The 14233-nt window shown below is 43.8% G+C and overlaps 1 protein-coding gene across 5 annotated transcripts in view; it reads left to right on the top strand.

Moving 5' to 3' along the window:
• MTRF1 (mitochondrial translation release factor 1) overlaps positions 1 to 10768 on the top strand; it is a 143681-nt gene extending 132913 nt beyond the window's left edge. For all 5 annotated transcript variants that reach the window (XM_086934939.1, XM_086934940.1, XM_086934944.1 and 2 more), the window contains exon 10: positions 10015 to 10768. In XM_086934939.1, coding sequence (XP_086791065.1) covers positions 10015 to 10152 — 138 coding nt within the window. In that variant the 3' untranslated portion in view covers positions 10153 to 10768. The remainder of the gene's footprint in view (positions 1 to 10014) is intronic.
• The last annotated feature ends 3465 nt before the right edge of the window (positions 10769 to 14233 follow it).

The following is a 14233-nucleotide window of genomic DNA, read 5'->3' as shown; positions in this document are numbered from 1 at the left end:
CCTTTGCAAATAGTCTGCCCTTGGTCCTCAAAACAGAAGACCATAATAATGGCCAGTGGAGGCCTCTACCCTTGCCCTTGCCAAAGCGATATCAAGGTGCTGGTCATTTTGTAGCTCATTTGTGTGTGCTTTGGTGAAAAGAATGCAAGCTGATACTCATGATTTAATACCGTTCAAAAGGAGTGAAAGAGTGAAATGAGTAAGAGGTGAAGAGGGAAGAAGGCTGAGAGCACTGGAGCTGCGAGGGGGTAACTGCCAGCGGTGAGCAGAGGCGGCCATGATTATTTAGGTGCGGCTTGTTTACACATTTGGGAGGGCTACCTCATATTGTTTTTGTGGTTTTTCAACCCCCATAAGGCTCTCACAGGCTTCCTCCCCAGTCTTCATTTAACCCATGTGCTGTTTGTGAGAAAGTGCCATCTTTCTTGCATTGGTATGCCCCCACTTTTTTTCGAAACTGCTGATGTGCTTTGTCTGAGTGTGCCCTGGGTTCCTGCCAACCAGGTACCCAGGGCCTGTGTTTTTTCCCTAAAAACTAAGTTGCAACTAAAACCTAATTGACATCTCTGGCCACCTGTCAGCCCCTAGTAAATGGTACCCTAGGTACCCAGTGCATGGTGTCCAGAGAAGACCCCTGAGGGCTGCAGCACTCATTGTGCCACTCTCAGGCGCACTGTACCCTGGCACACACACACTGCCTTTGCAGGCTGAGTGTCTGAGTACAGAACCAAACAAAGAGTCGACATGGCACACATCCCTGTGTTAATTACACATAACTCAACTCCCGGGGTGGGAGAGAGAGGGGATCCTGGGGAAAATATTTAGAGACCCATCCAGTTTCAATCCCCAATCCTACAAATAAACAACAAAAGGAAACTGGAGGTCTAACAAGAAACTCTACACAGAACAAATTATAGGAACAGGACTCACACTAGATCATTTTACTGTCTAACTATCAATGATAGTGAAAGAATGATGACGCAAATGCGACTTCATGTCAGAAGAAACCCTGAGGAGGGCAGAAAAGTAAGGATTCCCATCAACTGCCCTTGGTGGCCAGTGTCATCATATGGAAAACCAAAGTAAACCCTGTCACCTCAGCTCTTCTGGCACCGAGCCAAATGCTGGTGGACTAGGCGTGTTGAAGACAAGGATAGAAAAATGCAGTGCAAAAGTGAAAGTGTGTGTGAATTAAAAAAGATACATCAGTGGTCCCAGATACCTTTATTGATGACCACTGGTGGACTTATTAAAAATATATATACAGTGTCGGTTTTGAATTAATCAACCGAAATGGTCTACTAGTTTCAGCCGTAGCGGGTTACAGAACCCCGGCTTTCTTTAGGACCTCGTTAGTATAGCTACTGCATAAAGTGCAATTTTGAAAAAAACAGTGGTAACAAAACAGCAAAAAATCACAGAGGTATCGACGGAGAGGGCGATGCCTCTTCCTCAAACCTGAGTAAGAGCCAGGTGAGGTGAGGCTTGTTACCTCACACAGGAAAGATATGAATTATCATCTTTCCTGTATAGAGGTATTGTGATTGGTCACATGTATTAACACTGTGATTTTTTGCTGTTTTGTTACCACTGTTTTTTTCAAAATTGCACTTTATGCAGTAGCTATACTAACCAGCTGAGGGTTAGCTTTTCCGACACCCAAAGACACCCCTGCACCCTGCGCCCTACAGCCCCTGTGCCTCCCTTTGGGGTACCTACCTGTGCTCCAAGATCCCAACTTACCTCTCGAAGTGCTGGTTGCCCCTGGAGAGTCTCCGTCACTGAGCCTGCAGCCTTTGTTTCCTTTGACCTTTCCCATTGGATAACATTGAGCCCCAGACGGCTCAAAAGCACCCTGCACCCAACCGCCCGAGCACCGCTGGCTGTGCAACCATTGTCCTATCCTACTTCCCCCCTTGCCCTGGGCAAGTGACCAGGAGCTCAGCTCCCACAGCCGGGTGGCCTGCTAGCCAGCAGCCACCAACCGGAGGCCCCCTGTCCCTCATTGGATATCATTGGGCCTAACTACCTCTGCACCCGGCCGCCCCTGTGCCGCTGGGGGTGAACTAACTGTACTTACCTGACACTGGGGGACCCCTGAGTCTATGCCCAGAACCTTAACTTCACCAGCCAAGTACTCACCTGGAAACCGGTAACTCACTTACCTGCCATTGGATAACATTGATCAATTTTGACTCGAAACTTTTCTAAGTGTGAAGTTTTGAAAACTGAAAATATTCATATAGAATCAGCCGAAGTCCGAATTGCGAAGTACTCACCTGTGATCAGGGGAGAAGCCAGTACTGTACCTTTGAGCCCAGTAATGAGCCGCAAAAGTAATCCTTACTGGGTTTACTAGTAATCTGCATTTTCTCCATGGGAACCCATTGTCTGCTTTTCTATGACATTTCTTCTGTCTACTTTTGAAAATTTGAAATATTCTTTAAAAATCCTACGAAATACTGAAACGCAATTACCTACCTGTTTTAAGTTCAGACCCCAGTGCTGGCCCTAGAAGCCCAATGCTAGATTACAAAAGTAACACGATCATACTTTACCTGCAACCTGAACTTTCTCCCATTGAATACCATTGCCAGATTGTCCTTGAAAAGTTTCTAAGTGTGAACTTTTAAAACAGCTTTATATTCATGAAAAATCATTACCGTAACTAAATCGTTTTTGCTTGTCTGGTTTCAGCTTAGACCCCAGGACTGAATATAGGATCTGGTCCTGAAACTACTAAAGTAATCTGTATTGTAATCAACTGTATTTTCCTGGTAACAACTCCTGTACCTATTGTGTTCACAAACTATTGCTTCCTTGCAAAGTAATTACATGAGAGTACTGATATCTAGCAAAGTATATTTTTATGACTGTTGGTTCTAAAAATAAAACAACTATCTCTTTGGATATAAAAACAATTGGCCTGGAGTTCAGTCTTTGAGTGTGTGAAATCCTTTGCTGACTGAGTGTTAACAACAAATGCTTTGCACTGCCCTCTGGTACTGCCTTATTGCTCGACCAAGCTACCACTTTTGAAAGTAAGGTCAGTCCTGACTTTAACCTCTGTTATACCTCTGGGGTTTGTGCACTCTATACACACTGTACTACCTTATGGTCCAGTATATATAGAGCCACTTTCTTACACTGTTTATTACATACCAGTTGTGAGCTGTAATTGTTTGCAACCCCAGAGTTGTTTTTTAATCTGCTTATGCCCCTTCCCTGTAGTATTAACCTACTAGGGAAGGTGAGGGGGTGCTGACTCCACAGATTCCAAAGTCTTTTTCGCTGGATGCCCGTTGGGAAGCTCTGAGTGGCTTTGAGTGGCTTAATACTTGGTCCCCTAACTTCTCTGTAAAATCTTTTGTCAGAGTAGCTTAAAGGTGCCCGAGTAGAGTCACATTTGAGTCATTGAGATCTGGGAGTGCTGTAGCATTAGTTGCTCCGCAATAAGGTAACAACGCGATACAAAAGGGCAATAAGGTAGAGCTCATTCCTGCAGAAGTGGCCCGTCCAGTATTGGGTGCGGCTTGCAGGTTTTGGGCGCTTTCCTTCTGAGTTTTTTCACCTATTTTACCTTACAACTGCACTTGCTTTAAGTACCTCCAGGTGGAACTATGACTGTGGGAAAACTTAGATCCGGAAGAATACTCTCCTCCAGGCTATGTCACACCAAAATCTAATCCACTAAGAAAAGTGCCTCATTTGGGAGTTCTCAAAGGGAGTGGAATAATACCTACGTATTTCCCAAAATTATCTGAAGAAATCTCCACTTCAGCCTAGTGGTGTAGACATCGATGCATGGTAATTCGAAGGTGGAGAAAATTAACCAGATGGTGTCTGTAGAGGATCTGCGTGGGTTTCATACCCCCAACCAACAATAAAATCAAGCGATCCATTCCAGTGAGGAGAAAAGTATTCCATCTAGGGATTGTTTACCGGTTTGCAATGCTAATGTAAACCAACCAGCCCCACAGGCCTTACAGTCTTCTATTGTACTGGATTACACCCTTCCGGATATTTCTCCTTTTAAACCAGATTTTGTGGCGGTGCATATGGGCTATGAACTATTACCTGAATTTTTATTGTTTTTAATATATTTATTTATTGCGGTGATTACCAATATATCATCAGAAACATCAGAATACAAGCTCGGATCATCAAGAATAGTGTGCCAAGTGCAAATGATCATACACAGCCATTCAGCCCACATCCCGGAGGTCGGGCGGCATAAATTAGTGGTGGCCCACCATGCAAATTCAATATAACTGTGTCTCTTATATTAGCAAACAAAAATAATACACCGCTTTTTATGTAACGAAACAGAAAAACAAACAAGGAAAAACTTAACCGGCCAGTGGTGCTGTGCAACCTATGCATACATGTGTCACTGTGTTGCGTGTCCTATCTGGATCAATACTACTACTCGGCCCATCAGCGTCAGACCCACTGTAGATGTACGTGACGCATGGCAGGACTTCTTGTTTATGGCGTGAAACACGCTCAGCCCACTCCCGCACTCTCTACAGCCCCACGATTGTCTAACTCTTCCGCACCACTTGAGGCCTCCGCATCTCGCCTATGTCTATAGTCAAAGAATAAACCCCAGAAGTTCTTAGGCCTATTTCTGGGGGGTAAGAGTTCACTGTATATTTCTGATTGTGTGAAGCAGTATGTTAAATCACTCAGCCATTGCTCAAATGTAGGCAGGGGTCCCCTCATCCAGCACATAGCCAGCCGTCTCTTGGTCAAGAGCAACCTCAGATCTACTATCCTGCTCTGCGCTTTAGGTAACGGTTTGGAGTAGCCGAGCAGTGCAAGCAGCGGGGACGGGGCAATCTCACCCTGTACAACATTACCCAGTTCTCGCACCACCGTCTCCCAGTAAAACTGTATCCCCGGGCACTCCCAAGCAAGATGAAGAAACCCGGCGTCCGGAGCACCGCATCTATCGCAAGACGCACTATCCCGTAGTCCAAACCTGTGCAGCCTTTCCGGTGTGTGGTAAACCCTGTTGAGAAACTTGAAGTGTACCAGCCTGTGTCTGCCGTTCAGGGAGACTAACCTAGTGCTGAAGCAGCAGTACTGCCACATTGCATCAGATATTTGTGCACTCAAGTCGCGTTGCCATGCCAGCCACGCCTTGTTATATCCGGCCGCCCTTTCCGTCATAGTTATCTTATAGAGAGTAGATACCAGTTTTTTCGGCTCTTCCGTTTTAATAACATAAGAGAGTTCTAATAGTTGAGGGGGCTCCAGCAGGTCGTCACCAAGCTGTTCGCTCCACGCCTCTCTGACTCTGTGGTATTGATAACGCTGCAGCACCATAGGCTGCACCTCCCCTGTTTCGATATCCCTCACCGTTTTTAGGGCCCCGCCCTTGAACATATTTCCAGCCGTGCGTATACCTAGGGCCCTGAGTGCCTCAATAACGCCTCTGTCTCTGTTTTCTAGTACCCCTAGTCTTACAACTTATGTATTATCAAATATTTCAGTGTCTCCTGACATGTCTCTGAATCCACCCATTAACGTTTCATTGTATTATGTGGGTTTTTCTAAAACATTGCAAAGTCTTGAGTGTATTTTTTAATCTATTTGGTCTTTATTAGAAAAACCTACTGATAGTTCAGATTCCAACTTATATATTTTAACTGTAATACTTAAATACTTAAAGACTTCTCCTTAAAATTTGCTGGCGATGGCAATGCGATTAGTGCCAACAGTTCTGTGCCTAGCTTTATTGAGGTAGGTGTTCAAGTGGGTAGTCCTGAGTTTAAGTCTTGAATGAAGGCCAATTGTTGTTACCAGTCAGCAGGCTTTAGTTGTGACCAGTTTAGACTTCTCCGATTTTGAAGCCCTTTTTAAAGAAGATGTGTTTACAGTACGAGAGGTTATTAACAACAGGGAGGAACTCCCTAGTCATGTCTCTAATCGAGGGAAAAGTTGTGAAGTGTTTCAATTTTTCAAAAATCTAACAGGGAAAAATCTGGCTCCCAATGTAGAGGAATTGGCTTCTAAGCCTAGCAAATGAAAGGGAAAAAGGAAATGATGAAGGATAAACAAGAGAAGTACAAGAAGGGTTAAATTTCCTATGACAGACTTGCAATCTGAGGTCCCTTGCGTCCAACCAATATCAGATAAGGTTATTGTCTCGGACATTTAGGCTCTCATTCTCTAACACCTGTCTTAAATCTGACTGAATCTGTAATGGTGAACAACGGCCCTGCCAATAAGTCTGTGCAGAAGGACCATGATCTACCTGTGCCCATACATTGTAAGGCCGTATTTCCCACAATTGTTGGAGCGGAGTCCTTTAGGCCAGAGGCTGATCAAAGGTGGGGTAAGGGAATTGTAGCTAAACCCCAATGAGGAAGTTGATTTGGTCCTTCAATTGGTGGATATGTTTGCTGACCCTGACACAGAAAGCATCCTAAATAGATCATGTATTTTATCTCTCTTCAAATATACCCCTCAGTTGTCCAAAATTACTTCTAAAGACATCTTCTCAAAAGCCAGTGCTATAGCTGCCTTGAGGCCATTTGTGTTGGTCCATTTTTATTCCAAGTTAGTAGCAGATGAAGTTTAGAACTCACTGGATGAGCTTCGGCGGTCAGGCTTTAATATCTATGAATCATTTATCCAACGGCTTGAACCCACTAGGGAATTGTCAATCTATGACAGCATACAGTCGGAGGATATGGGGACACAATTTAATCAGCTCACCCATGATCCCAAGTTTGCGACTTGGGGGGGGGGGAGGGAGGGGGGGGGGCTCGAGGTTTCTGGGTCTGATAGGATTCTCATTTTTAAAATCCGAGAAGGAGAGGCAGTTCTTTACTAATCATGAGGAGTTATCAGACCAGCAGGATAACAACTGGAGGTAACCTCAAGTCCCCTGCTTTGTACATCCTGATGATGTTGGGATGAGTTTTCTATCATGGAACATTGCTCATCTGAAAGGGAGCCTTGAATCTCTTTTGTCAGTTATAGAGGATAAAAAGGTTTTGATTATTGCATTGCAAGAAACCTGGGAATCGGAGGATGTGATGTGGAGTAACTATAGAGTTTTTAGTATTTGAGCAGTTAAGGCAAAGTTTGGTCGCCATGTAGGGGGCTTAGTTGTCTGTAACATATGAAGTTTCTGGAGTCATTTTATTTAAAGATTTTTTTTTTACAATGTAAGTTTCTGGTTTGTCACTGGAAAAGCAGGACAAAATGGGGACAAATGGTTTTCCAGATCTAATATTAATGAATGCGCACTTCCCCCCAGAAAAGGCAAGTAAAACAGCTAAAAAGAGGTGGAGGGTGCTAATGGATAAGGCAAACCTGTGCTTCCCTAATGTGCCAATTCTATTGATGGGTGATTTTAATTCAACAAATCCCCTAACCCATCGGAAGATGAGTTTTAATTGGAAAAAGAAAATGATTTGGGGATTCTGTGTCAGGTTTTGACTGCTCAAAAGAGGGGCTGGGATTGTTAGACAATTAGTTAAATTGGTTGACAGCCTGAATATGGCTTCTAATAGTAGATATGCAGGTGACCCGCCAGCCCAGCTCACCTTTGACAAAGGGAAGGCATCTACATTGATTGACAATATAATAATCTCCTCTTAAAATGTTGGTCTAGTAAAGGAGCAATTGGCAAATTAGCAGGCAGCGATCATAAACCACTTGTGCTCTCGTTGTGTAGTGGAGCAGATTTAAGAAACTTTCTCGAATAAACAAGAAGGGATTAGTCTCTGACAACCGCATAAACATGACAACTTTGTTTCCCCTAGAACCGAACAATATCTTCAGAGTCGTGGAAACAATAGATAACTTTTTCACTCAGTCAATCGTGCATGCTTCATTTCTACAGAGTTGCACAGAACTAGTGAGACGGGTGTTTCAATAAAAGGATTTATTGAACAGTCTTATTTCTCATGCAAGAGATATGTACTGCTACAATCGTTAGACAGAATGCGAAGTATAATGCGTACATCATGAACAGTAATATAAAATAATACTGTAATAGAATTGTCTGTTGCTTTGACATATATAAAAATACATACATAAATAACACAGGCTAAAATACTCAACTGGTGCTTCTAAAATACGCCTACCCCAGTATACCTAACCTAGCTCTAGTACGAGGGAAGAAGTAGGTGATGTCTTTAGTTATAGTTTAGTTCTGCCAAGAATTGCCAAAGGTTTCTCAAGGTTCTAATCAGCTCCATACCTTAGAATGAGAGAGGTTGGTATCTCTTTCCCTGGACTCGATCTCCCAACACCCCGCAAGGGGAGTCAGAAACACTGGAGCTGGTTTCTCGGCAGGAGGATGACAGATTTTGGTCAGTGCGTCAGCTGGAGAGTTGGCTTCCTTCGGCATTTGCTGTGGTGAGCTGCGTCCTGCAAGTAGTTAGTCGAACTGCACCGAACCACACCGTGCTTTACCATAGCAAGTGAAGGTATATTTATTCCTCGAAGGAGTTTAGGAATGCCAGTATTGACGTAAAGGTCGGGCATATGAACATCATGAATGAACCCCTAAGGAATAGATGTTCATACATAATAAATGGGTTCTTAGAGAAATCAATATCCAGGCAAGGGGAAGTCGTAAAGGTTTAAGAGTCTGGTTTTCCAAGAATTCGTTGTGACGTGGATGGACGGATGTAGGTGACCATGCCTGTATTTGGTTAACATGAATAATGCCTAAATAAGGGTTGGATTTCTATGCCTAGATAAGGGCAATGTGAATTGTGCGTATATAAAGGCATAAGTCGGGAAACCTATATACGATATCTAAATAGACACACAACAAAGGTCTTGATGGCCTTTCTTCAGATAAAGTCTGTGGGCGAAAGATTTGGCTCCAGGGTTTTAATATGTGGCCACGACCTACCAGAAACCTGAAAAGGTAATATTAGAGTCCTGTTGTATAAACCTGGAGAACAGGACCTGTCCACGAGTATCGTATGATGATTATCCTGTTGTGCATTCCCAGTAGGATTTATGTGAACATCTTCTGGGGGTATTGGAGGATTTGGTAAGCCATGTAAGAGTCTTCCTGGAGGTTCAAATGGGATTCTGTAAAGGCTGTTCGAAAACAGATGGCTGTTTAATTTAAAACCTTTTGGCCGAAGAGTATGCCTTCAAAATAAAACAGCCTCTTTATGTGTCATTCATTGATTTGACACATTACCTAGGGCATTACGCTGGGAGAAAATGTGTAAATGGAAATGTCCACCCAGCTTATTATAGCTGATAATTCAATTACATGAGGGCTCATTGACAAGGGTTGAATTAAGGGGCAATGGAGCTTTGTCCAAAAAAATAGATACCTCCAATGGCTTAAGGCAGGTGTGCATTTTGGCTCTGCTCCTCTTCTCAATTTACATTGCAGATGCTATGATCGTATTATACCAGGTTCGGTCTTTTCCGGCAAACCTAGGCCATTTCACTAATGTTCTTTGTTGATGACACTATGCTAATGAATCTTACGCCGGTGGGCCTACAGAGGAAACTTGATGCATTTTTCAGAGTACTGTAAGGCAAATGATCTGAAAATAAATCTCTCTAAATAAAATGTGCCAAATGTGCTTGAGCGAATGTTACCATGTTTCACGAAGGGCACACACGCACTTTAGCACTGGCTAGCAGTGTTAAAGTGCACAGCGTCCTAAGTTCAACATAAAATAAGATCAACAAAAATAGAGGAGCAAGGCAACACGTTTAGGGGAAGACCATCTTACAGGTCTGACGGGAAGCTTTGAGTGTTATGCATCCCAGTTTAAACCAATTCTGGCCTCGAGTAGCCAATACATTCCTTTTGTACGACATCAGTACTATATATGTTTGTTTCTAGGCTTAATTGTAAGAGTTTGCCTAATCTTCAGCTCATAGACACATTGAGTGATCATCACCAATTTCTTTTTATATGTGTATTTAGACTGCATTGCAAACATGTTGAGCCACCTTGTTTCTTTAAACGATGGTCTTTTGGTGCTAATAGTTTGTGTTTTTTCTTGCCAGGAATTTCTCAGGGGCGAAAAGCTTCTGGACGACCTAATCAGCCGATTGCTGCACTTCGCGGAACAGGAAGCTCTCCTCGAACGCTTGGAAAATACAAATACGTCTGGAAAAAAGGCAGCTGAAATAATTACTGAGTGACCGAAGCGTGATCCTGCACATGTTTTGGGAATGTCAGCTTTTTTTCTGCTTGGTGGAAATACAAAGAGCTGAGAAGCCACACTATCTTCTGCTTGAATGTATTGAAATATTTCCTCGTACTGAAACATACGATGAACATGTGTTGCAAGATCATGTCAACTGAAACCAGGCAACTGCCCTCCTGTCAAGGACTTGGAACAAATTTGTTTTTGAAGTTATCATTCTCTATTAGAATGGATCATGGGGGTCTGGCGCCTGTTTTGGTAATCAGTGCAACGTGGTGTTCCTGACTAGGACAATGTGCAATATTTGCGTGGTTATGCAAATGTGCCCACTCATTTGCTTACTATAGCTGGAAGTTGTAGACCCTACATACAGTAGAGCGCCATCTCAAAGAACTGCAACTACACTCTAGCCTGGGTAAATAACATTAACCAGAAACTAAATCTCGTGAAATCTGCTAAATATGTAATAAAACGAATAAAATGGTGTTTTACAGTGATGTTAAGACAAAATGATTTTAAAGAAAGAAGACTGCATAGTCACAAGTCCTAAAGAAACACATTTCATGCCTTCTATGAGATGAGCAGATATTAAAGTCATTCATGAAATCTGAGATATTTACCATTTATAACTAAACACATCTTTAGAAAGAATCTTCTGTATTGAAATGTACAAAAGACCATTTCATTTATAAGCAAGTTTGCTGACTGCTTCAGTGTAAGGAAACTGTTTGGATGGACTACTATTTGAATACTGTACTCTCCCTGCACTTCAGAGCTTTAACCGTTAGAAGGTCCTGCACAGACTGTTTGTTCTCTACTTAACTTTGTGGGACACATGAGTGATATTGAAAAAAAGTGATCATGGGATCCATTTAGTCTTTGAGGTGTCCAGCATTAACAACATGAGGGCCGTTCAATGTTAAAGACAGTGAGACAGCCAGAGATGCTTTATTGGGGGTAAGAGAGAAGGGTAGGAAAGGAAAAGAGCATTTCTGCTTCCTCAGTGAGGAGATTGTAGGGGGAGCCAAAAAAGAGATAAGTCCCCAAGTAAACTTCTATGGAGAGAGAATAGGGGTAGACGTAGGAATTCCCCTGGTGGACTCCAGCTGGCAGATAAGTCAGTGGAGAGATCCTTTGTAGTCCCTTGGCACTGAACATTGTTAGTCTGATTGATAGCAAGAGACCCATATAGGGTGGAGCTTTCAATACAATTATATGAAAGGAAGAAAGTAATGTGGGGTGAGAAACTGTGTCCAAACCAGCACGCAGATCAAGAAGAATGAGGATGGAACATAAGTGCTTGTGGTGAGCCAAGGAAATAAAGCTGCCAGTGTGTTAAAGAGTGGTTTCAGTAGAATGAAGGGCATAAAAGCGTGTCAGGAAAGAGCTGATGAGGCTGTCAGCAGACAGATATTTAGTAGGCACGTTGAACTCTGAAGTGTTCCATTATGAACAAACAGAAGTGGGATACACACATAGTTAGAGGTGAAGGGTCGATGATGTTTTTTTAGGTCTCGCCTTTACCATTCCGCAGGAATGGGAAATGGGGAGAATTCAAGTCGGCTATTTTCTCTTCAAACCAGAGGGCTTTCAGCCGCGGTTTTCTTGCAGTTCATGTGAATCACGTGATCAAACATGCACGAGCATTCACGTCCAGGGCTTCTCCTCCCCTAGCAGCACTCCTCCCACACCAGCAACTCTCCCCTCCCACACCAGCACCTCCCCTCTCTCTCTCCGCAAACACAGCCTTGCCCTAGCAGCACTCCTCCCACACCGGCAACTCCCCCCTCCCACAACAGCACCTCCCCTCTCTCTCCCCGCAAACACAGCCTTGCCTTAGCAGCACTCCTCCCACACCAGCAACTTCCCCCTCCCACACCAGCACCTCCTCTCTCTCTCTCCGCAAACACAGCCTTGCCCTAGCAGCACTCCTCCCACACCGGCAACTCCCCCCTCCCACAACAGCACCTGCCCTCTCTCTCCGCGACTTCCCCCTCCCACATCAGCACCTCCTCTCTTTCTCCCCGCCAACACAGCCTTGCCGTATCAGCACTCCTGCCACACCAGCACCTCCCACGAAAAAATGGCGGCCGCGCATGTAGTTTGTTTACATCTCTGCCACATGCGTTCTTAAATAGCATACCGTTCGTCACTACCTTTTATCTACACAGTATATTGATCCAATTCGGCAGCTCCCTCCTAATGCACGCACAGATCACAACACTCCGACACATATATAAAAACTGTAGCATCGACATTTACACGTGCATCTTGTAAACAATAATAATGTTGGACGCGCATTTCTTTTGAATATATATCTTGTGGTGACTTGGCCTGTCACCTACAACGCCCTACAGGTTCCTTCTGAGTAAACACCAAGCACAACTCACCATGCCTCTCCCCTCTCCCTTGCACACACTCTTTCAGAGACAGGCTTTCCGTTTGTGCAGCAGGTGCAGTGACACCGGACTCAGCAATCCATACTATCAAATTATTTTACACTATTTCAATGGCTGGGACACATACACGAAAAAACATCTCTGTTCGTGTCTCTTTGTTATCCTATCCCAATCACGGCCGACAACATGCACAAACAGACAACAGACTTTCTCTTTTGCATTCACGCACAGAAACACGTACACGTTGACCACATTTACACGTGATTCTTGCAAACAAACACCCCCTTCCTTCTGTCTCATTCATTCATTCATCTACACCTTTCTGCCTTTCCTATTCAGACGTGCACTTTTTTTTTTCTTTGAAGCATAACACCGTGTCTTTCAATTGCTGAAACAATAACATCAAAACATCTCTCTGTTGCATTCAGCACGCAAGGCAACATGCACAAACAGTCCACCAAAATCAGCTTTCTGGTCGTGGCTCTTGCTTATTCTATCCCAATCAGGCCCGTCCACACGCACGACAGTAACACACAGCCATCACACTCTATCTCTTTTCCTTTCATCCACGGAAACATGCACACGTTCACAACATTTACACGTGCATCTTGCAAGCATACCCACCCTGCCTTAGCTTATCCCTCCCTGTCTTAACTTCAGTCTTATTCATTCGTGTCTTTCAATTGCTGAAACAATAACATCAAAACATCTCTCTGTTGCATTCAGCACGCAAGGCAACATGCACAAACAGTCCACCAAAATCAGCTTTCTGGTCGTGGCTCTTGCTTATTCTATCCCAATCAGGCCCGTCCACACGCACGACAGTAACACACAGCCATCACACTCTATCTCTTTTCCTTTCATCCACGGAAACATGCACACGTTCACAACATTTACACGTGCATCTTGCAAGCATACCCACCCTGCCTTAGCTTATCCCTCCCTGTCTTAACTTCAGTCTTATTCATTCATCTGCCCCTTTCGTCCTTTTACTCGCGCAAATACGCACTAAAACAAACAGGCTAGACTCTTTCACTTTCATGCACGACTTTCTTTTCCCCTCTGTAAGGTGGGGAGGGGGCCAGAGTCAAACGTCTGGGGCCTAACCACCCCAGGAGACTGAATTGCTTTCATCAGAGTCGTAAAGATTGTAATCTGTTGTAGGCCATCCGCGGGGAAATGCAAATGTTAACTAAAGAGACCGATAGGCGCAGAGTGATGCTGTGTTGTTGCTCAATGGTACTGTGGGGGTGCAGAATGATAAAGTGGTATTGCTGCGTGTTGCATTCGTGGACATCAGTGATGCCATTGTTGGGAGAAGTGCAACTGTTGTGGTGCTGAGTTATGCTGTGGTGGTAATTATTAAACACCAACACAGCACCACTCATCACTAGCACAGAACAACACATCACAACAGCATTACTAAGCACCACACTAACATCACTCAGCAACACACCAACATCATTCTACGCCACCACAACAGCATCATTCAACAACAACACACTATCACACTACAATCACACACAAACACTTACCACCACAGCACCACTCATTACCACTACAGAATTACTCAGCAGACAAACGTCATACAATCCAAACATGTGCGCTTTTAACAGGCACACACACCAATAGATAGCAATGGGCACTTTCACCAGGCGTACACACACAACAGTCATC

This window comes from Lissotriton vulgaris, chromosome 8, assembly GCF_964263255.1.
Source record: "Lissotriton vulgaris chromosome 8, aLisVul1.2, whole genome shotgun sequence".
NCBI lineage: Eukaryota > Metazoa > Chordata > Amphibia > Caudata > Salamandridae > Lissotriton > Lissotriton vulgaris.
This window is presented reverse-complemented; position numbering and strand designations above follow the sequence as displayed.